The sequence below is a fragment of the Cyrtonyx montezumae genome, unplaced genomic scaffold, assembly GCF_038088225.1.
Source record: "Cyrtonyx montezumae isolate F1298 unplaced genomic scaffold, pur_monq_1.0 scaffold_29, whole genome shotgun sequence".
Classification (NCBI taxonomy): Eukaryota; Metazoa; Chordata; class Aves; order Galliformes; family Odontophoridae; genus Cyrtonyx; species Cyrtonyx montezumae.
In genome coordinates, this window is record NW_027072033.1 from 10,167,201 (window position 1) to 10,192,372 (window position 25,172).

The 25,172-nt window shown below is 36.9% G+C and overlaps 1 protein-coding gene across 6 annotated transcripts in view; it reads right to left on the bottom strand.

Annotated features, from left to right (window-relative positions):
- Window positions 1-25,172, bottom strand: part of GAK (cyclin G associated kinase) — a 63,534-nt gene that overhangs the window by 25,497 nt on the left and 12,865 nt on the right. For 4 of the 6 annotated variants that reach the window (XM_065740685.1, XM_065740683.1, XM_065740686.1 and 1 more), the window contains exons 4-15: window positions 24,607-24,721; window positions 24,054-24,196; window positions 21,254-21,379; window positions 20,109-20,198; window positions 15,346-15,481; window positions 14,612-14,724; window positions 13,937-14,048; window positions 11,930-12,053; window positions 5,207-5,256; window positions 4,972-5,120; window positions 3,081-3,203; window positions 388-521 (exon numbers count right to left, since the gene is read on the bottom strand). In XM_065740685.1, the coding sequence (XP_065596757.1) occupies window positions 388-521; window positions 3,081-3,203; window positions 4,972-5,120; window positions 5,207-5,256; window positions 11,930-12,053; window positions 13,937-14,048; window positions 14,612-14,724; window positions 15,346-15,481; window positions 20,109-20,198; window positions 21,254-21,379; window positions 24,054-24,196; window positions 24,607-24,721 (1,415 nt within the window). Of the gene's footprint in view, window positions 1-387; window positions 522-3,080; window positions 3,204-4,971; window positions 5,121-5,206; window positions 5,257-11,929; window positions 12,054-13,936; window positions 14,049-14,611; window positions 14,725-15,345; window positions 15,482-20,108; window positions 20,199-21,253; window positions 21,380-23,849; window positions 23,900-24,053; window positions 24,197-24,606; window positions 24,722-25,172 lie in introns of those variants that run through there. The other 2 variants (XM_065740687.1, XM_065740689.1) reach the window with 2 other exon arrangements.

Below are 25,172 nucleotides of genomic sequence, written 5' to 3' on the forward strand. Positions count from 1 at the left end.
TCTGCTTTCAAACCTTTAAAAAAGGCATTTTTATCTGAACAAGAAACGAGTCTTTCCACAAAACTTGTAGTGTTCTGACACAGTGAATCTACTGCAGTAAGGCAGTAAACACAGAATATAATGCCTTCCACACGTGGAAGAACATTCTATAATTAAGACATTCTTATTTTTGTTCTTAACACTGCTTCACTACAGATCATATTTAATTCAGTTGTGCTAAGAACACCGTGAGCCATTAAAGGCCTCACCAAACTATTTTGCCCTTCCAACACAGACACTATTGAAATAACTTACCATTCTAAAAATCATGCTGTAAGAATAGTAACTTATTCACAATTGCACAGGTATTTGCTCCAGCTGTACCCTGCAGACAGACTGATACCATACCTTTTATGAGAAGGCCATATGCCAGGAGGACAGCGTTTCATACTGAACATATAAACTGCAGCCTCAGCAGTAGTGAAGAGACGACAAAAACACAGAAAAGAACAAACAACAACTGCAGATGCTGCTCTTCCATCCTACAAAAAAATCGTAATTTTGTTATTGAATATAGTGGAAAAAGCATTACAGATATTATGTTCTTCAGTATCTTCTATCTGTAATGTGTTGGCCTCAAGTTCTAGTGTGATCACTGGATTTGAAGACTGCATCTGAACAAAATGTTCTCATTCTACCTCCACACAATACAAATGATACTATTGATTATCTGCTTGCTCAGATAAAACAAACTGTGGCTTAGCTCAATGTTTTCAATTTTCTTTACATTCAAGTTTTCAGTTTGATGTTTATCATCTAACTATCACTAACTGTTGACTTACTTCTTGGAGACTGGACCACTGAGGGCTAGTGATTTTCCATGCCAGGGTCACTTCCACATAGACACCAATATGGAGAAGTAGAAAATGGTGTTTAATAAGGCACAGCAGTTCTTTATATATGTATATCTATCACCATCTACGCCCCTAAGCACGCATCATTAATCAATCTCAGAGCAGGGGAGGTCCTGTCGTGTAACATCCCCATGTCCCAACCACACCTACTACAACACTAACACCCATTTTATAGTCTGTTTCCTGGCTGCTGCCTTGAAGTTATGTTTGATGACTACGTACATCCAGTATCAGAGAAGTCCTAAAAAAATGGAGCCATACTATATTCTTTAACCTTTTGCCTAGAACTGCCTAAGATTAATATTTGCTAGGGAAGTAGAACACTGAATCTACCTGAAGGAACTGCTGGGACATATATACTACTCATCTCCCTAAAAATTAAATACTAAATATTTGGAAGTTAAGGCAATGGTTGACAGAAATTGGTGTGTCCGTTTTGTTTTCTCCAGCAAGCATAGAATACATGGAATAGATTTTTTTATAGACACTCAATATATGTGCGTAAAACAGGGAAGAAAAGTTTTTCTTCTTCATGCTGTTGTAACAGTCTTTTCCTAGAAATCCAGGCCATTACTCATCATCCTAACCATTCGTGCGGGTGTAACCAGCATGCCCTAATTGAAAGCCTTGTGCCCTAACATGGAAATCGGCTCAGCTCTGAGCAGAGCCTCATGATCTCCAGAAGTCACTTCCAACCAATGCTAGCCTATGATTCTATGGGCTGGACCAGGTCTTTCAGTGAAGTTTTATGGATCAATAAAACCATAGTCCCTACATCAAGAAGTCTACGCTTAGGACAAAACATGAATGAGTACAAGGGAAGAAAAACATCACCAACCAGCATGTCATGTACACTAGCACTCCAAAGGCGTTTCAGAAAGAAAATAAAATAAAAGTATCACACTGAGGGGAGAACAATAAGTCTACAACCATGCTGAGAAACAAATAACTAACCCTTTGCAACAATGTCATGAAGCTAGACCAAACAGAAAAGACTTCAAAGGTTGTCATAACCAGAATGACAGCATTCAAAATAAATACTATTTTACTCATAAGTAAACAAATTTGATGACAGATCTGTAGGAAGAATGGGGATGAGATGCAGAGATAAGACATGAAGAATTCCAGGTTTTCCTCTTGTGTTTTTACAAGATGTAGGGCTAGGTTACAGAGAAACTATTTTTAGGCCTAAGCAGTCATTAAGGTAGCAATAAGAAAATATAAGAAAATGGTAAGATTTTAAAAGTTAATCTTTGTCCCAAACTCTTGAGAAAAGGGACCCAATTTTTGACTAAAGCATTTTGAAAAGAAATATATTCTAGTTTTTCCTAGAGCAGGCAGTTACCTTAGCTGGTTTTATTTAAACACAATCCAAACACAGCTATCCATAAGAATGCTTAAGCACCTTTCCAATCTGGAAAGTCAGAGAGTTTTGGTACAGACTGATTTTCAAGGTCCCTTCCAAACCAACACACACTGTGATTCTATGATATCCTGCAGTGTCTTAAACAAGTTTCAGGTCTGCTTGCCATTATGATCATCAAGATGACTATGAATTTTCAAGGATGACTAACACTGAATGACCCCAGATTATTATGCAGAACCAGATGCTCTAAAGATGTCCAGGAGCTACGCAAGACTCTGGTATACGTGTATTTTACATTCAGTTTCATAATGGAACAAATAAGTAACCTAATGTGCTCAGGATTTGCAAATATGAACTACTCCTCAAAACTGTTTGTCTCATGTTTAGCATGAGAGGTTACTTTTTTTTAATCCATAATTAATTTGCATTTTTGGGGCTATATCAAAGCTAGAGATACACTAAACAACATGGAAAGTTACAAGGCAACCTGATGCCACTAAAATCAAGTTTCACTAAAGCCCTATAGTCAGTTTCTCTACTGTTCTCTGAAGTACTTAATCAAAACACTAAACACAATATTCTTTTCTCCCAAAGATTATTTCACCTTACTCTACACATATTTTCTACATTCCATACAAGTAAGGGCTATATTATCCTACTGTCTAAAGAGAAAGTACATGGAAATTATTTTTCTAAATATCCTTGCAGGATACCTCCAAGCCGTACAGTGAAAAAAAAAAACACTAATACACTTATACTAAATATTACACTGTCTAAAGTTGGCAAGAGCAAAACACTTGGAGTAATATCTAACTACTTACTAGGCAGTGCACAATGCAAACATTTTTCTGGTCTTGTTTCAGCCATAAATGCATGTTCTTGCATATACTATAAAGATTCTGAAGATTTGGTGCTCGTCTTGCTGGCCAGCCACATTCAGAAACCTCCAGAGAGAGATAAAACAGGTGAAAAACAACATTATACCTCTGCACATTCACAGAAAAAGAAATTTTACAGTTTAATGCTGCCTTCAGGTAGAAGGGAGTCTTTAAGTAAGATAAAGTGTAGTCATGCGTGTATAAGCAACACTCTTTGGGATCAAAATATTAAGAGCTTCTGTCTATTGCAATGGAAGTACCAACAACCCAAATTAAGGGTTAGAAAGCATTGCTAATGGATTATCTGGATTTCAAAAACAGAGAGCGAAAATCTCCCTACAATAAGGACTCTTTTGACAAGATGTAAGATACTATTTCTTTCCAAATACAGCAAAGCAAAACAAAGCATACAATAAAATTAACCTCATGAAGAGTAAATGCAGACCAGAAAATGTTCAGACTACTGACAGACTTAACTGTGTTTATATTACCCTTTACAGTATTACTACATCACGAATATCAGTGTATAGGTGCCTCAGACCTGCATAACCAAGCATAATTAAAAAAAAAAGTCCCCTGTAGAATAGACAACTTCCTAAACACAGAGCAGACCTCTTCACCAACAAAGGCTGATAGCTTTATCAGAATAGGAGATAAAATTGTTCACTTAAACGTCAGCCTCAGTATATTTCAGTGCTTAAAAAGTACTCCTGTGGCTTTTACTTTTACCAACTAAATATAAATAGTGGGAAGCTCCCTGCAAAAGTTACCTTACACACTGAATAGACTCTGGATAAAACTCAACCAAACTCAGAAAAATGATGACTTGAATGGGATCCTCCAAACAAAGATGCAGGAACTATTTTTTTCAGGTCAGACATACTTTGTCTTGTCTACAGGTTTATGAGGTTGCGAAAAGGCAATAAACAAGCACCAGATAAAATACATTATCCATTTCTCAGATTGATGAAGTTTAACTCATACAACTGAAGCAATGCTAAGAATGGCTCTGCAGGAGTCTAAAAGGGGTTTCACATAACAAATAATGCTTTTACAGTCACCACTGGACAGTCAGTAACAAGGGAGGCTCATTATTACTACAGACAGTTTCGATATGGTCCAACATCATCACTACTGGAAAACTTACAACACAGTTACAATCTACACAGTTGAGCTAGTTATAGGACAGTTGAAGTGTATTTAGGAACACTGAAAGAAGTCCAGTATTTCAGTATCTACCAAGCTGGCTTCATTACTGGCCTCATTACATTGAGGATATGTTTTCATTGTAGTATCACAAAAATAGGGGTACCGAAGACTCAGCTGTTATAACAGGAGCAGCAACCAGTCAGCTACACCTTTCAGGAAAAGGCAGCACCCCAGGGTAGGCCACATGAAGTCAAACAGTATGTAGCAGAACAAGGAAGAAGTCCCACCAACAGGTTATTTAAATGAGTCTCCAAGGCAATACTACCTCCAAAAGTAAAAACCTCTGAACAGAAAGGAACTGAAATGTTAAGATTTTTACTTATCTTAAATGTTCTCCGTATAAATCTGAAACATATAAGGGTACTGGTACATTTCTCCAAAATATACAACCAGCCTAACAGTTTTTAGACAGAACAACTGAAGATTACCTTTTAATAATTATGTTTGAACTGAAAGACAAGCAGAGGAGGGGTTACTCATTGACCATGTGTTTATAACCATTCTGTTGACACCGTTGTGACTAAGCAATATGCTTTAAAATATCACATGACAAGAAGATGAAAGTATAAATCAATATATTGTATTGAAACGCCTTTTACAAAAATACATAAAAAACAATACACACCCTATTATGGAATCGTGAAGGTCTGTACGTTCTTGGAGAAAGATTATACACAGCATAGTGACCAGAATGTTTGGAGTCCAGACATAACCGTACATCTTCTATGTTATTTTTGATGGCAGACTCTACACCTTCAGCTGGAAAGGACATCACTGAAAACAAAAGAACATCAGGTGAATACTTATCTTTCATGTATTAAGTATAATCAGGAGTTATTTTTAAGATGCAGCAATCATACCTGCAATTCTGGAAGTAATGTATGAAATATCCAAGTCTCCTTTTGCATAACTGAAACAGAACACATTGGAGTTGATACTGAGAAATAAAACTATTCAAGCCATAAATCTAAAATCATGTCATAGGCTCACTACCATGAATAACTTTCTACTCTTCCCATCTGAACTTTTTCCTCAGACTTCCGAAGTTTACAGAATAGATGATGTATCTGCACTAGCTGCAAGAAAACAATCTTTGGGAATTTTACAGCCAAATATTTTACAGCCAAATAATATTTATTATTTACTCTCAATTTTAACTCATTCTACCGGTGCTACCATTACTGATAAATGTTCATTGTAAACACATTAGGAGTCTTCTGAAAAAACCTGAACAACCCTTATTTTACACAGTATCAATTTTGAAGCTGAATGAGGATTCATTAACACTTCAACTGGAGAACATCCTAATGCTTGAAGCAGATTATTTAAAAATTCCAAAATGCTCAAAGTGAACAAGGCATTAATCATTACTCATTACTTCCCTAATTATCTGTGCAGGTTTTTTGTGGGGTTTTTTTTGTAAAACAGTCTTTCAGAGATTTTCATATTTTTATCTTATTATTTTATCTCTCCTTATCTCCCACCTTATGCTAATAAATTACCATTCAAGACCATTAATATTTTTGTCAGCAGGATACTTGCTATGTAGCAAGGTGAAAATCTGGGAAAGATTGAAAAATCCCAGCATAAGTCAATTGAGCTGGATCCCATGGTCTACACTTCTCAGTGTCAAGCAGGAAAAAATATCTCACCTACAGAACTTGTTTTATCTATCTCAGCTTACATTGGTAGCGCATCTCCAGAATATCAAAAGGCCATCACAGTATCATTATGTTAATCAAAGAGAGGCTTTGTCTTTTAATCACAACAAAGTTTCAAGAGACCTAGAATACTGCATCCAGACTTCTGAAACACCAAGAGGAAACAGTCTCTCTTTGACTCCTTATGGCATGCTGGAAAACTTAAGGGCGTCTAAAGGAATCGATTAGAAGATTACTGGATTTACAGGGATTGAGAGGAGAACTTTGGATGAAGTGAGAATGATGGGTCTGAAGGCAATGATGAGTAGTTCTGTCGACAGGCTTAACAACAATAACAAACCACAGCCTCAAGATAAACTGAAGTAACCAAAAGGAAAATTGAGAATCTCACTAGACAAAGCACTAGAAACTCAACCTTGAAAACTTTGTATGAAGAGGTAAACAAAGTGTCCAAGCAAATACTATTTCAGAACTCTTAGCATTCTTTTGAAGGCCATTAACTTCATCATGTAGCTGAAGTGGTAATCTACTGCTGCAAACAGACTGATTAAGGCAGAAATTTACATTCAGTACCAATCATAAATGCTAATAAATATTAGTGATGAGCACAGTCATTTCTGATCATGAGGTGTTAAACTATTTGTCACTTACACCCACTAACTTCAAGTAAAAAACATGAAGATCATTCTAATGACTTTTTTAGTATCAAGATGAAGAACCACCTAATATCATAGCCTGGAAACAAAGAAGTCTCATGTCTTCAACACCAAGTTAAATAGCAATAAGAAACAAATGCATACTACTACAAAGAACTAAAAACCGTAAGTTTTTACATTCATTCCTTCAGGAATATTTTCAGATATTGACTCTTAACTAGCAACACTATCCTATGCTTTTTACGTTTGCTAAAACTGAAAGGCAATATTATTTGGAGAGTGGATCATACCACAAAGACGTGCAGAAAAATTCAATGCACATTAGAACTAAAAAACTTATTGAAAAAGAGTAGTTTGGTATGTTAATAACAGCCCAGCCAAGGTAAGCTTGCTGTTTTGCAGGAAATTCTGCATGCCTCTTATAATGAAAAAGTTTCAGAATGGTTGTGCTGCCTGAATTAGAGTGTAGCTGGTACACAAACTGTAGAATCAACCTCAAGCTTCTTAAAAATGCACGACTATCCTTTGAATTCCTATTCTGTGTTTTCTTTGAATTTCTTCCTGAGGATTTCAGAGGTATTTAAGTATTAAGACCAGAACATCAGGTGATCTTCTTTAGTGTAGTGTTTCACATCAGACTGGTAATTAAACTTAAATGAAGACAAAAAACTACACAATTGTGGAGTATATTCTTCACATACAGTGACACACATTTCAAGCCAACTCCATAACAAAATATCAGGTCTGAGGTAGGCCGACCTGTTAGCAGCATGCAGAGACATATATCTGCAGTATTGCTGGCAGGTGATGAACACAATAACATGCATGAAGTCAATATACTGCAAGTAGAATTTCTACCTTGTAACCAATATGAAAAAAATCTGTAAAATGCCGTAACAAGTGTGTCTCTTTAAGGCTTCAGTTAAGGTAGACAGGAAAGTAAGTCATCATATTAATACCTATTCCCTTTCCTGATAACAGGATACTGTTATACTTTCACAGTGAAACACTCAGATGGAAACATAGCAAATAAAATACAAACTTTCACTTTGCAGTATAAGTATGCAAATAAAATCTGAAGTTCTAATTAAATATAAAACTTTTCACAGTGTAAAGGGTTGGCATTATTGGTCTCCTCAGAGAACAGCTGCACTTAATGATGACCACAGTTTGCTGAAATGTCGGAAGATTAATAAATTCCAAAAAGCTAGATAGAATACAGCACATAGTTACCCTGTGTTGCTGACAGCTGAAGATGGGAAAGAAAGAATAAGACACACTAGTCAATTTAGCTACAATGTAAGCAAACAGAGCAGAGCCTTCAGTCAAACCACACTCTAACAATGAGCAGTTTACCTCAGGAGATGTCTATACAAAATTAAGACAAAAATCTATTAATTAGCCGAGTAATATTGCTCTTGAAGTTTGTTTAAAAATAAAAACATCCATGAAGAAGTACAGCACTGAAATTCATATCAATATGTTCCCACTTGGTTTTGCTCTGTAAAACTGAATTAATCATTCAACTACATAGTGTAACATGAAGCAAAGTAACATTTCTATGAAATCAAGCATTAATGCAGCTCCAAGAAACAAAACTACCCTAGAAACAAAGAAAGCTAGTAATGAAAGGCACCTAAAATCTTAGATCAATGTCTTCATTAGAAGAGATTGGTTTGGCAAAGCAAGGAGACTTGTCAAAAGTTTTGCAGAATGGTTCAATAGCAACAGGTGCTGGATGCTTATAAAATTTAAATTTATATGACTTTTATATAAAACACTTACTGGTTATCTTGTGAGGTTATCTTTGTTTTGATAGGGCACCTCTCTCTCGCGTGGGAGCCTCAGTAAGCAAAGCTGAAGTGAACAGCAGCATCACAGGAGGGTCGTCAGATATAGATAGAGAAGCTGTGCCAAGGTTGCGTGGCTGATCCTGAATCAGCAGGCACATACACCAGTACTGTGGTAGAACTAATCTTTTAATGCAGATGCTGCCCTGCAGTAGCATACACTAAGTCAGTTTGTGACAACAAACCTCAATAGCTAAAGAGACAGCTCAGCAACACAGAAACTACTTCTGCCCGACTTTAACCTAAACATAGAACATTTATTCTAAAACAGCTATAAATGAGGTAGCATAAGGATAATCAAGATAACCCTGATTCATTCTTATTCCTAGTAGACTGTGACATGTATTTTAGTACTTAGGCTTCTACCACCTATCGCAACAAACAGGAGATCCAAAATTTGAACAAAGGCAGCTTAGAAGAAAGGTATATTTTTGTAGCAAGTACTAAATACCAACTCTTAAACCGTGATGCGGTTACAATGACAGAGAGACTGCCTGCAGAAAAAGGAAATAACTCCAGGATTCAGAAAAGCATCTATGAGCAGGAAGAAGACAGCCTACCTACAGAGAACATTTTAGTACGTCCAGAATGTCTGCTTATCACGTCCACAGAGTTTTACAAAGGTAGCAAATGCTCCTATTAGAGAAAGGAATTTAAGAATACCTTTTCAACTACTATCAGCTGTAGCCATAAGTTTGTGAAGGTAGAGAACAGCCATGGCAGAAAACAAATGCCCTACAGCAGACACAAAGAAAGAATAAGCAATTGAGCTCAGTTATAAGTGTAGGTAGCTCAGGGATGCATAAGCCTAGTGGTGGGATTCTTCACAAGAATAGTGAAATGCGTGAGTACTGAAGAACTTCAGACTAGTTTGAGTCATGTAAATTAATGTGGGGAGTAGTTAATGTTTTACATGTTGCCATACCAGTGAAATGTTAAATATAATCAAGGTTCAAAAAGCATGCAGACTCAGAAAATGAAGCTTGCAGCACTAAGAGCTACTAATGAACATTAACAGATTACAAGTGGAAAAGGTCATCCGTGTATTCATTAAATATTATCTAGAAAACAAGTACTGAAGTAACTGGTTGTCACAGAATCATAGAATGGCCTGGGTTGAAAGGGACCATAATGACAATCTAGTTTCAACCTCCCTACCATGTGCTGAGCTGCCAACCACTACAGCAGGCTGCTCAGAGCCACATCCAGCCTGGCCTTGAATGCCTCCAGGGATGGGGCATCCATGACCGCCCTGGGCAACCTGTTCCAGTGCATCACCACCCTCTGTGTGAAAAACTTCCTCCTAATATCTAACCTAAACCTCCTATCTCAGTTTACAGTTGTCACCAGCACATTCATATACGTGGTGCAATGTCTCATTTCCCAAACTACTGACCAAATTTACATGATTACTTGGAGACCTGGAAGTTATGCCAAAACAGATGGCCCTCCACAAGACCAAGATTTGTTTTTGCTATTGCACATCTTAAATTTTACTTGGTCTTCCCTGTCAACAGAAGCAACAGATAACTCCTGCCCAATTCATCAGCCTTTCCAAAATACCTGAGAAGGTATCATCTCCTCACAAGAAAGCCTGGAATTTAATGGTCAGATAAAATCATAGTGAAAGCAACAGCCTGTAGAAATTAATCTGCCATAAGTCATGGCACAACACTGTCTGCCATTCATTATAGCCCTTGGAAGCATTGCATCTGCCTCTAGATGGGAATCAGTAATGGTCAGTTACTTAATTTTATTATTGTAACAAAGCTATTAAGTCTTAAAATGCCATGCTGAACAACCACACACTCAAGATAAACCTACCGTAATCAAATTCACATCTATTATTTTGCAATTAACACATGCAATTGAAAAGTAAAGAGCTGTTTCCTGGTTAAGAATCTTTAGCAAGTTCCATAATCCACATGCACTAACACATTTCCAAGAGCACAAAGATCCCTGACAGAGGCTCAGAATTACCTACAAATTGACTTTATGATAGTATCTAACTAAAGTGCTAAGTTCAACCACAAAACAGTAACTGGTGATTAAAAATGAGAACAGTTACTCTAAAACAGATGAAAACTTATTCTGAGCAACCTCTATCAAATGATTTCATATACAAGTATGTGAACTGAATGGCATATTTGAAGACAGCAAGTACTCACTGTCCTATATCTGACAGCTTCTAATAGCAGCTTGGATATACAGTTAATGTTTTACTCCTTCCATACAACCCTTGGTATGGAACCAAATAAAGATACACAAAGCAAAAAGTCCCACAAACTTGTTGGGTAAGATAAATAAAAATAAAGACATTCCATACTTGTAGACTGTTCCTATCCCTTACCACTCAAAAAGGGAAAAATGGCACAAGATGAAATTGTAAGAAGTAATCAAATCTCCAGTGGCCATTAAGGAAAAACTGCTTTCAAAAGCAGGAAAAGAAACTTCTTCAAATACAAGCAAAGGTGCAACAGTGTAGAACATCTTACGGAAAAGTGCAAAAGAAATGCCGTGCCAGAGTACTGAAGAAGCAGTAGCAACTGTCAAAATAGTACACTGGAAGAGTAAGATCTAATGCAGAAACAAAAACATGTGAATTGGACCTTTCAGCTTCACCAAAGGAAGACAATTCAACTTCTGACTGTCTAAGGGGAACAGTGTAATTCCTCTGCTGCAGAACTTGAAATCTAAGCAAAATTGGCAGAATTTAAGACTATCAAGTACCTTCAGACTGTAAATAATAAAGCTGTCAAAGGCAATAAATCTGCAGAATATATCCATGTATTTTTTAAAAAGATACCACAAAAGGAACAGAAACAACACTGACTAGGAGGACTGAGAAAGATCACTTTCACAAAAGGTAGCAAAGAAGTACAGAGGTCTGCATGACAGCACATGTCAAAGTAAAAAAAAAAAAATAAAGAAGGGTTACTTGTAAGTTAAAAGCTGCTCAATGCAATACTTCATACATACTATTTCTACAGTTCTTATGGATTCCTAAGAATTCCCTGCTTTCCGTCAAGTAACTGTTCACTACCTCTCTCTCACTTGAATCTGTGTGGCTTTTTGATGCTGTGTCAATTGCTTTTATCTGCAGAAAGCTTCTAAGGAAGCTTTTGTACCACTTCTCACCAATTCACGTCCCCCAAGTTTTCAGTATGAGTATACAGCAGACAACATCAAGCAAGGCAGTACTTATAGACAGGTTTTCCTCTCCCAGCATTCTCATTTCTATAATACTGCTTAATTAGCTTTTCCATTAGAATCATTCAAATTCTCAGCACTAATTACCAATTGCTAGAGCTCATATTTGGAAAATGACTGAGCTTAGTTTGACTATTTCTGGAATAAAGCCCTGGCTTTCATAATGTAATTCTTACCAACAATTATTTTCCTTTTATTTTACTCACTTGGCCACAGACTGGATAACTTTAGAAGACGTATCCTTAATATTAGTGAAAAATCGCTCTGTTCCACCCCTCAGAATATCAAAGAACCCTCCATAAGTCTGGTCACATTCTGCAACGGTCAGGCCTAGAGTAGTCGAATAAAAATAATTGTACTTTAAACCACATCCTAGAATGGGCTCCAAACTGAAGTAAATTACATACTAAGCTATAAAGTGAAAGCATACACAGGCTAAGCTTTGCTGTAAGGTTCACAGTTCTAAAGACCTCCTTCTAAAGACAAACTATGCAAAAAGTGATAACTGTGTGGTAAAGAGCTACTAGTAAATTACTTAACAGACTGTTTAATTGACTGTATTTAAGAGAAAGCAGAGCACAAGACTTGTAAAGGTAAAGCACTTCTTTCATACTGTCTTCGCAAGAAAATACTATGTTTTGTTTAGTATCAGTCTCAACATGCAATATTTTATTAGCAAGTCAACTCGAACATCTCCAGTAAAAAGACATTCTAATGCAGGGCTTCAAAAGCAAGCTGGCACAATTAAATTACATTATAAGCATGCAGCTCCAGCTAGCAATATTCCCTCATTAACTGTAAACAGTACTGCATCCTGGACAAAACAGTTGCCCAGGCATGACTGTGATCATAATCACAGAATCAAAGGGGAGGGAAAGTACCTCTGGAAGTCATCAAGTCCAACCCCCTGCTAAAGCAAGTTCCCTATACTAGTTTGCAACAATTTAAGAATATAGGCAGGTTTTATACATCTCCAAAGCGGACAACTTCACAGCCTCCCTGGGTAGCCCATTTCAATGCTCTGTCACCTTCCCAGAAAAGACAACTTTTCCTTATGTTCACATGAAACCTCCTGTTTTCCAGTTTGTTCTTGTCACTGGGCACAGCTGAAAAGAGCATTCCTACTAGGAAGATAAATTCTTCCACAGCAATTTATACACAGAATTATTGCAATAAATGCTACCCAACTTTCATCTTGAGCTTTAATACCTTCTTACTGTCAATTCAGTATACGTGATAAAAACAAGAAAAAGTAAATATAGTATAAAATATTCAATTAGTATGTTTTACATAATAATACATAATGTTAAATTCCAAATTCACATGTAATGTATGAAAAGGTGGTTGCTGGCACTTCTTTTTATTACAAAATCAAATGGAAACAGGCCTATCTAGCTTTTATTTTCATTACTATACTAAGGGCAAGTACTTCCAACTAAATGAACCCCAGAATACTAACATTTCTAGAAAAACATGCCAGCTTTGAAGTCATTCTGAAGACATGTTTTGGTTAAGTTGATTAAATACTGTCAGTCTAACTACTGTTTTTCTTCAACGATACCACAGCTTCTTCTCACCTCTGAAATTTTTTGGCACAACACAGCGTAACTGTTCCTTAATTAGCTGGGCTCAAGCCAGCACCAGCAATAGCTGTCTCTGAACACGACTACAGGCCAGTAACCTGTTCAGTGACTCCTGCCAAATGTACTAAGGTTTTCATTAAAATACAGCACTTCTCAAAAGAAGTTCAGCAGTTAAATCATAAGTTCTCACATTTCGGTAAACACAAATATCATGTCTCACTGAACTGGAAGAATTGGAAAGTTTGGTTTACAGTGAATTCTTTTCACTCTTTTGCCATAACCTGATTTGTTTGTTGGTTTTTTTTTTTTTTGCTATAGTTCATTCCATCAGCCACTCTCATAAAACTTAACTTTATCACAAATTCCTCACAATCTACAAGTTAATAATACATTAAGGCTTCAATTATTTTACTAATGAAACTAAAAACAATTTTCCCAGCAACAAACTATCTGTGTTATCAACATACAACCAAACTCTAAGGAAAAAGAAAACGAAGGTTAGAAATGCCAATACAATTCCAAAGTAGTCTGTATATGTGCAAACTGTTTAAAATACCTAAATTCCTTTTTTCCCCTCAAATGCTAAGTATGCAATTGGTCTTCCACCCAGATGTCTCTTTTTGCACCTACCTGCATTGTATATATTATTGAGCTGTCCTATAGGCTTGGAGCTCTGTGCAACAGAGGTCACAGATATTCGAGGCTGAGCATTGTTTCCATAGCCTCCATTTTGTTCCAAGAGCTGCAGAGATTAATAATCACTGAAGATTTTCTTCCTCATTTAGCCAACTTAAAAGCAACTAACAAAGTACAACTTGGTGAGAACAAGCATGCAGTCAATTTCTGAGACTTGTGAGAAAGCCAGGCAGTTAAAATACACTACTCTTACTCACTTACACTATAGTCTAAATAAAGATTAAGACACTTCAGAAAGTTTCCTCTCAAGAAGGTTTCAAGTTAATGAAGGCAGAGCCTACAGAGTTTCTTGTGCAAATTAATTACGATTAAATGCAGCATGTTGAACAGAACACTTGCCTACTAGAGAACGATTCAGGATCAAGACATTTTTGTCAATAAGCTGTAAGAACTACATCTAGTTTCTTTTATATCATGTAAGTTCTGCTTGTCTTTTTTTAAGTGTATTTTCTAAAGACTACATATAAGTCATAAAGATCAATTCCGTTTCAAAAGAACATAGTGTGAAGTTTTCGAAAGACTAAGAAATGGAGGACCTATTGCTTCTAAACTCACCTCAGATAAGAAATGAGACCTAATCAATAACACTCTTTTACGAAATTCCTTTACCTCTGTGATGGGGGATTTAGGATTCACATTCCTAGCTGCTGCAATCTCCTGCAGTTGATTCACAAGTTCAGTGATTGACAATCTCTCCTCTGGGTTCACCTTCAAAGTGGAACCTAAAAAATATGGTTCAGACAAAGTAACTGACAACCCTCTGAAGCTTTCTTCCAGCGAAGATCGGTAACTTTCATTGCAGTCCCAAACACAAAGCCCTCAAATATATAGAACAGCATACAGCAAATGCCTAACTCATACATTAGTATCACTGTTTTAAGCAAGTAACCTTCAAGAAATACCCTTAGGGTAAAGAATACAACACAGAGCATACTTCACGGGTGCACTCATAAACAACCTCAGAAGAAACACTGTATTTAATGTTGTTGGAGCTGGAGCCATACTTCCAACACTGCAATTGAAGGTTCTGGTAATTTATTTAAAACTTAAGGAAAAAGGTATTTCTAAAACAAAATCAAAGAAATGAGTCAAAACGCTAGTTATTCCTACAGATAGACTCAAACCCTAAACATGATGGGTGACAGCACTAAAGAACAGAAGGTTGGTTTTTTTTAAAATTACAGATTAAAATTCTGAATAAAATGAGAAGTTATAAAAGTTTTACTTAATTACACTATAGTGAAAAGGATAAGACTTAGACTTAATTAGTCTAATCTAATTCCTAGTAATATAATGTAAATACTAAGATGTATCCATAAAAACACTAAACTAAATAAACTTACGGATGAGATCATGAAATACAGAGTAGCGTGTGTCATTCTGTGGAATGGAATATTTTCCATTGACTATGCGAAGTTTAGCTCCATCTTCAAAAGGATGTTGCCTAAAGCACAGCAGGTACAGAATACAGCCCAAAGCCTAAAGAGAGATAAAGGCAAAATATTTAATTCAGGCAGTGATAGTTAAAGCAGAATTTTAGACTGTGATTAGGCTTCCTCACGGTGCTTCTAAATCACAGATCTCAATCATCAACTCATGGAACACTTCATATATTTACAATACTTTTGAGACCAGCTTCACACTTCTGATATAGTCTTAATGTTTCTCTGAGGACTGAAACAGTGAAACATTCACCTGACTTACCAGTTAGAGCACTCCTACTAGCAAATCTGCCTCTAAATAAAATTGTGGTTTGTAGTTTCTTCTTTCCCCTCCAATTAAGTTTTCAGATACAAGAATTCTCCTACCCATATATTTTTTTAAAATCATATGTCCGTTCTATGAATTTTGAAGCATACAACAAAGTGAATACTTGCAACATAGAGCATGGTCACGAATCACAGAATCTTTATGGATGGAAAATACTTCAAGATCACCTAAGTCCAACCCTCCACCTACCACCATCGCCCACCGAACTACATCTGCAAGTATCATATCAACAAGTCTCTTGAACACCTCCAGGGATAATGACACCAACACCTCCCTGGGCAGCCCATTCCAGTGCCTCTACCACTCTCTTTGACAAGTTTTTTTCTAATTCCCAACCTGAACCTCCCCTGGTTCAGCTAGAGGCCATTCCCTCTCATCTTATTACTGTTATCAAGGAGAAGGAAACTACCACCTTGCCACAGCCTTCTTTCAGGCAGTTGTAGAGAGTGATAATGTCTCCCCTGAGCTTCCTGTTCTCCAGACTCAACAATCCCAGTTCACTCAACTAATCTCATAAAACTTGTGCTCCAGATTCTTCACAGCTTCACTGCCATTCTCTCGACACACTCCAAGCCCTCAATGACTTTCTTATAGTGAGGGGCCCCAAAACTGAACATAACACTCGGCCTTCCTAGAACAGGAGGATACAGTGCAGTCCCTCCCCAGTACAAGGGGCCAATCACCTATCTATTCATGCTGCCTACATTGGTTCTGATACAAGCCAGGAATCCACTGGCCTTCTTGGCCACCTGGGCACACTGCTGACTCATGTTCAGCCAAGTGAACATCAATAACCCCAGGCCTTTTCCCTCTACACACTCTCTTCCAGCCACTCTCCCCATTCTGCCCTGTAGCACAGCATGGGGTTGTTGCAACCAAAGTGATGGACACAGCATTTGGACTTGCTGAACTCCACCCCATTAGCCTCAGCTCACTGATGCAGCCTACTCAGAATCCTCTGTAGTGTCTTCCTTCCCTCAGGCAAATGAAGACTTCCCCCCAGCCTGAGGTCGTGAGCAAACTTACTGAGCACACTCTCCATCTCACTGTATGTCACTGATAAAGATGTTGAAGAATACCAGCCTGAATATGGACCCCAAAGAACATCACTCACCAACCTCAGTGACCATAATGCCTTATGTTGTAATTGTAAATACCTTACAATTTAGATATAAGAATGTGATAAGAGGATCACATCAAAGGCCTTTCCAAGGTCCAGATAAATGACATCATTTGCCTTCTATTGTCCACTGATGCTATCACTCCATTGTAGAAGGTCACCAGACTAGTTAGACACAATCTGCCCTCAGAGAAGCCATGCTGCCTGTTTTGGATAACTTCCTCATCTTGAATGTGTCTTAGCATCTATTCCAGGAGGATCTACTCCAGGATCTTCCCCAAGCATAAGGGTGAGTTTTACCAGCCTGCAGTTTCCCAGTTTACATCTCTTAGAAAAGAGATGTTTCCCTTTTTCAAGGAGGATTAACAGCTCATTAACGCTCCACTGAAAGCTCCTGAATTTAATAACCATATTTTATTAAATTTCCCTTTTTCCTCCTAGCAGTTTCAAAGTAGTTTGGCAGGCAAAAAAGAAAAGAAAAAAGTCACTGACAATAAAAAAAATATATTTTTTTATTTACATCACCATAATGAGTCTTAAATCTCGCAGCATACTCAGACTCACTTGAATGGAAGAAAACGCACTGAACCTGAGGATACTGCCATTAACTAATACTGACTCCCAGCAGAAAGAATTGCCACAATTTTCCTTTACTGTTCCCTCTTTTCAGTTTATTTCCTTTATTATTTCATTCAGTGAAGTTGTTTTATATTGTGATGGTCAGTTTTTTTTGGGGGGAGCAAGATTTTTGAAATAAATCAAGATACTGTTACTTATCCCTCTGATCAACTTCAGGCATTAAGAGGCACTTTAAAGTGACTGAAGGTTTTATAGTACAGTTGCATAAACACAGAGAATACATCAAAAATCCTGGAAAAAAAAAAGCCACATGAAAACTAAAAATATTTAAAAAATTAAGACCTGGATGACACCTTACACAACCTAGAAAAATTTCAAACTTGGGTTATGCTAAGAAACTCTGCTCCTTAGTGAGGAGTTCACTAATGTATATTTTCAAAAGCACTGCATAGTGGAAACATATCCTTTGGCTTGCAAGCAGTTTCATAATTCCAACACAACGATATTTATGACAAGACTGATTTCAGTAGAATCAAATTTAATTTCAGTTCAAGAAATGCCACTAAATTCCCACAATAAAAACCCACCTTGATTTTTTAATTCCATTGTAGTTAATATGCTTATTTTCAGAAAATCTCCAGATTTCAGTAGGAAATACACAAAAAACACCATGACTGAGCCTAAAAACCTCCAATTTTTATAGGTTCATAAGGTTGGAAAGGACCTACAAGATCATCTAGTCCAACCATCCTCCTATCACTATCCCTACCCAAGTACTAAATCAAATCCCTTAGCACCTCATCTAAACGCTTCTTGAACAGCGCTAAGGATGGTGCCTCAACCACCTCCCTAGGCAGCCCATTCCAGTGCCTGACCACTCTTGCAGAAAAAAAAAATGTTTCCTCAGGTCTAATCTAAATCTTCCCCGGCACAACTTGAGGCCATTCCCTCTCGTCCTGTCATTATTTATCAGGGAGAAGAGGCCCACCCCCTCCTCACCACAGCCCCCCTTCAGGAAGTGGTAGAGTGCAATAAGGTCTCCTCTGAGCCTCCTCTTCTCCAGACTAAACAATCCCAGCTCCCTCAGCTACTCCTCATAAGACTTGTGCTCCAGACCCCTCACCAGTTTTGTTGCCCTTCTCTGAACACACTCCAGGGCCTCAATGTCCTTCCTGTAGTGAGGGGCCCAAAACTGAACACAGTACTCGAGGTGCGGCCTCACCAGAGCTGAGTACAGGGGGATGATCACCTCCCTGCTCCTGCTGGCTACACTATTTCTAATACAGGCCAGGATGCTGTTGGCCTTCTTTCAGTACCTAATCACATTCCTGTTGAGGATTCTACATAGTTTATAACTAATTTCTTCCATGATGTTGTTTCAAGCATAGCATTTATTCTGCCATTATGCTTTTAAGTTCACTCTACAAATAACCATTAATGTTACATGATCTACATGCTTTTCTTGGAAAAACTATCATCCTGTTCGCTAACCACAAACAAGACAGTTACACTTTCTGAGACAGTTATATTCTGCCAAATATTGTGCATGTCTTCATTGAAACCACAGCGAAAAGTAAAAACAAAAAACAAAACAAAAAAACACACCACAAAAACAACTTAGAGCAAGTTCCCAAGAGAACATGATAAATGCAACAGACCTTCCAAAGACACAAGGGAAGACAACCAGCATAATAATACCAACAGATACAGTTATTTAAACAAAAGAAATGCATCTGCCCTTCTCAGTCAGGCTTTTGTTAACTGATGTTTTTGCTGTGTTGAAGTGGATGTGATCTTAGTTCAGACTGACAGTATTTAAGGCATGTGAAGCAATCAAGCAATCCGAAAAGTGTTGTGGGTTTTTCGCTATTTATTTTTTTCCACCTGGCGCATAAAGAAATAAATCACTGACAGCATAGATGTTAAATCTTAACTAAGAAACTGAATGGAGCTCTAAAATCCCAAGTGAAATTTTCAAACTTTTTATTACAATTTCTAAGTTTGACTTTTGACATATGGCACACACAACTGAAGAACTGGACACTACTCTTTAAATAGACATCAATAAACTACAAGATTCCTAAACACAAGTTACTGGGTAGTACTTCTGTGCTGTGACAGTATTGTACAACTAGAATGTGAAATATTTAATACTTACAAGTATTTCTCAGTGAACATTAACAGTTTATATCCTTTGCTATATAAAACACTAATGATCCAACTTTACTGACATCTTTGCTACACATATGCAAAACCTAGATGTGATCAGTTTTAAACCAGCTTAGCAACAGGCTATCCAAGGACTTCGTAAAATGAAAACTGAAATTTAAAGAGTTTTAAAGCTTCTCTGTGGTGGTAAGCTCCACCAGAGCAATAGTTCAATGGAATACAAAAGAAAGTTAATTATTGCCTCACACAGTGGAAGACAAGCTAAAACTGTGGGGAAAAAAAAAAAAAAAAAAACAACTCTTGAATTCCATATCTCACTGCTTGATTATTTCAATACACAGTTCACACTACTTAAGTTTGACAAACAGTTTAACCCACATTTATCTATTTCTTTTAAAGCAAAATACAAACTGCAAAACCAGTTTAGTCATGAGGTAAGCAGTTATAATACAAAAGAAGATTTCTTACCCAAATGTCCTGCTTTTCACTGATTGGAAAATTTGAATATAAATCTATCATCTCTGGCGTCCTGTACATTGGCGTTGTATTCCTGGTGATCTGCAGAAGACAGAATCTCTTGAAGCAGAAATTTGAACAAGCTCTAATGACAATCAACAGAGGAAACAGAAAGCTATCTATTTTGCATGGACAGATAACTTCAAAATTTCAGACACAGTTCTCAGTGAAAAAGCCATCTGCTGATGCATGGACTAGTCATAAGGATTTTGACAGAACAATGGATAAAGGTTGAAGGACACAGCACAACACATATCTTCAAGAAGATTTCCAAAATGCAAAGGATTAAAAATAAAATCACTGTTCTGTATTAGGCAAAAATGGAGATGAACACAAATCAATAAAATCAACAACAAACCCGAAAGTGAATTCATACTCCAGCGCATCTCATTTCCTCATCATAAGTAATGAAAGCACGGACAAATTCAAATATTTATGTGCCTTCACAAGGATCCACTATGACTTTTTTTTTTGCATACACTATATAAAGCAATGGCACGTAACTACCTTCCCATCTCCAGAAACCGATGGATTACTCTGTAATGGTAATGGTTTCCAAAGCAGTGGGAAGTTAAAAAGATGCACGACAACAGAGGTTGCATTCATGTAATTTTATATGTCAGTGTATTTATCCTTACTGAAAGTCCAAGACCAGTTGGTGGATTACATTAGATTTAGCAACATTATTCTTACCTCAAAAATAAGAACAAGTGCACTTCAGAAAACTCAAATGCATGTTTAATGAGGCCTCTGTAGTTCAAGGGGTACATCAATACTGCCTATTTTCAAGGGACAACTAATTTTCAACTCTCTGTTTTGACTGCAGTTAGAAGATTCTTTTCTAATCTGGTATTTCCCTAACAGATCACACAATGGACACTCTTCACGCTGAAGCAGTAGTGACAGGCAGCTACAGAAAACAAGCAGTGATTTTAACTGCAAGCCATTTTTGAACTTTGGCAACATGAACAGGAAAACAGAAATTTATAAATAGCCCTACAAAAATCTTCACTTGTTTCAGAAGTTACACAAACTAATAGATTACTAACAGAAAACAGAGTCTACTGTCAATATTAACAAAATTAAGTCATTCTCACCTCTTCTTCAACCATAGCTCTCTTTTGTGCAGACCAGCTGTAGTCAGGATAGTAAGCTACTGTTGTAGCACTACCAAAGTCACAAAGTTTAATTGTCCCTTGGTTACTAATAAGCAAGTTCTCTACCTAAAAAATAAAATAAATAAATAAAAGAATAAATCGAAGACATCTCTTTCTGCAGGGTAAAACATGTACTTTAAGTATCAAATCATTTGTGTGTGTATATATATACACATACATACACACACACACACAACTGATTTGTTATTATATATATCTCAAATCATATATATGTATCACACAAAAAGAAAATCTCACTATAGCCTAGAATATTTTTGTTCACAAGAAAACAAAGATTTCAGACAAATCTATTAAATATATATAGTTTCATAGTAGCAATACAGATAATCTTTAAGAGGAATCATGAAGCAAGTGTTAAGAATAGCAAATGGATAACATCCAAGGGAACAGGAAACAAACCAAAGAGGAAAGGACACCTCTTAGTGTACAATAGGTCAGTTATTCCAAGTGACCACTTGTATAAGCAGCATCTTGAAATTCAAATGTTCTCATCTATAAAACTGAACACTGTTAATGCAACCATAGTGGAACAGAGGTTAGTACCACTGCAGGCAAAAACAAAGTAACAGAAGAGAAGCAGGCTGCTAGAGGATACCCCGAAAGATGCAGCCATGACTCTGTGAGAAAATGGAAAACAGCTGCTTGAGAATTACATGCTGCCTGAACATTTCATCTTCAACCCTTCCTTTCCTTACTTCTTAAAAATCCAGCTTTCTTGGATGGCTAAGTGAAACTGGGATTAAAATTAAAAGGGAATAGAAGAGTGGGTACATAGTATATGTATCATAGGATCACAACCACAAAAGAGTTGGAATGTTCTTACATGCACTTCTACATGAAGTCAGGAAAGGAAACTAATGTGCCTTCTAATTTTCCCAAAATTACCACACATCAGATAGCCAGATATGGCTTCTCTTTCCTATTCACGCTACTACAGTTCTGGATGTCCTTCCTGAACACCTCAGCTTTCAGCATTTCTTACTACCCTCCCTTAGATGTGTCCCTTCTTCCACCACAAAATCATTTTTACTACCCTACAAGATGATGCGGAGCTGGTTGTATCTATCTCAATGAGTAAACTGAATTTCCTTCTGTTGAGAAACGCTTGCTTTCTTCTCTGTACAATGAGAAGGGCAGAAAATGACAAGGGGTAGCGGCTTTAAACTAAAAGATAGAAATTTAGATCAAATGTTAGGAAGAAGTTCTTTGTTCAGAGTGATGAAGCATTGGCACAGACTGTTCAGAGAAGAAGAGGATGTCCCGTGCCCAGGGGTGTTCAATGCCAGGTTGGATGGAGCTTTAAGTAATGTGATCTAATGGAATGTATCCCTGCCCATCACAGTAGGGTCAGAACTAGAAGATCTTTAAAGTCTCTTCCAATTCAAACCATTATTTGATTCTGGATTCAATATCAAATGTAACTTTAATCTAGAATATTTCAGCAAGTTATTGAAATTGGCTGTAATGGGTTCTATGACCTATGCTAAAGACTGCTGTGACCTACAGCTGTTAAGTTCAAGTTCTGATAATTAAAATATCAGATAAAGACTGACTGTTTACCAATCACACTAGTTTGGAATTTTTCCAAACCAGTAACTACCTGGATTTTCACAATGCTGTACATACACACTCTAATTGCAGAGGTATTCAGGAAAAAAATGAATGGACAAACAAAGAGAAGAACACCCCAAGAACTCAGAAACAGACAAGTCTATATGAAGTTGAACTTTAAGCCATAAGGCAGAAACTTCACAAATCCTAATACTTCTAGTCAAAATAATTTAGACAATCTACTCGGATTCCAGCTTCTCCCCTAAAAACCACATTCCCATCACCTCACAAAAATGAACAATCAAAACTTCACTTTATAATTTTTTTACGCTGCTGACCTGCTTTCCAGAAAGTATAGCACAGCTACGTGAATCCTATTTTATACTTGATTACAGTAAGGTCCCTGCCAAACAACCAACTAAGGAGGCTCTAATTAAGGTGCTTCCATCTACCACCTCCTCTTTCTACATAGTCTCTAACACAAAGCTGACAGGAAAGAAAAGTGTTGCCTCTTTCCGTATCTTATTTCTGACAAGATCTTCTCTTGAATTAAACAAACTGGTCAAATATAGCATTGGCTCAGCTATAAATAAACACTCAAGACCAAAACTTACATATTTCCCATGTAAGTAAAAAATTCATATGTATTTGTAAATACTCTTAATCCTTTCAGATAGGAAAGATGCACTTTTTCTATTCATAGGCACAAAAGATTTCAGCAAAGTATACAAAGTATCACCACAGAAGTTTAATAACAGACTTGGTTAAAATTTCTTACTTGAGATTACCTGGGAGACTGCTTATTAGCACTGAGAATATTTCCACAGCAAAAATACAATTCATGCCATAACTCTAGTTATTTTAGTACAAAAACCACCCTTAGTTTAACTTCATCAACAAATCAGGTTGTATGACATCTATCAGCTTGTTTAAATTGAGTACAGTACATACTAACACCACATACATAAGAAAAAATGCTGCTTGAAAAGATATAAGTGTTTCAGTAAGGATCTTCATCAGACAGCAATGTTGTAAACACAATCCATCTGAACACACATGTACATATTTTCGAGACTGCCTGCTGTAACTGATCAACAGCCTACACACCAGATCAGCCTTACAGGCTCTTTTTGCTATTTAAAAACTATAACTTTATTTAAATACCCACTTTTAAATCTCTATGAATAATAGGAGGCTTCTGTTTATGCATATGCTGTACTGCTCGGCAGGTCTGATAAAAGATCTTCAGAACTGTATCACAGGAGATTAGTCCTTTGGGTTCCACTTTCTTTAAGAATTCCACCAGCTGTCCTGGAGAAAGTCAAAGAAATTCACATTAACACATGCAAAACACCATAAATTCTGAAAGCTTGTTAAAAAAAAAACTCTTCTCAAGGAAGGCTTACAGTATTGAGTTACAGATAACATTCTGAAAATGGTAAATCCATGAAGGCAGCAGTGACAAAGAAAATGACACTCTTAGGAAATACTCCTGCTGTTCCTTCTGTGACTAATGTCATATATGAAGAACTTCATTATTATTCTATATACATGATAAAGTTTAACTGTCTGAAAGAACATAATGCTTCTCCTATGAAGGTGAACACCAGTTTCACCTGACTAAGATGTTTTCAGAACTTCCATGTTCTGAATTAACCTGTGCAGAACAGCTTTAAGAAGCAATGTGCGGTGCTAAAAAAAAAAAATTAAAAAAAATTTACCTTTACACAATTCTGTAAGCAGAAGGAACTCTCCTTGTCCTGTGTCTGATTCTTCCTTCCCTATAGATGCAGCAGAGCAAAACTGGACAATGTTGGGGTGACCTGAAAGTTTTTTCTGGAGACAACGTGTTCAAGGAAGAGAACTGCCAAGTCTGTGAACTCCTGTATACAAAACTGTCAATAAACAACTTATCTGAAATGTTAGCTCATCCCAAACATCATTACAGCTGCACTTAAAATACCCAGCAGAACAAGTAAATTCATGTTCAGCTGCAGAAACAGACCTCAATGGAAGCCACTAACGGTAACATGCAAACAGTCAAAAATCAAGCATTTCAAAAATACCTTCAAGGGTGAAAGGAAATTACACTTTGTAACAGATCTATGTCCTCCTTCTTCTCTTTGACAATGACTATAAGACACAAGGACCAGAAAGACTGTTGCTCTACCTATCTGATCAAGAAAGGCCTATTGTATCAACACCTAGCTTTTCTCAGAAAGTACTGCACCAAAGAAAGCTTCTCCAGAAGTTACACCTCCTACTTATTTCAATGGAAATGACAATG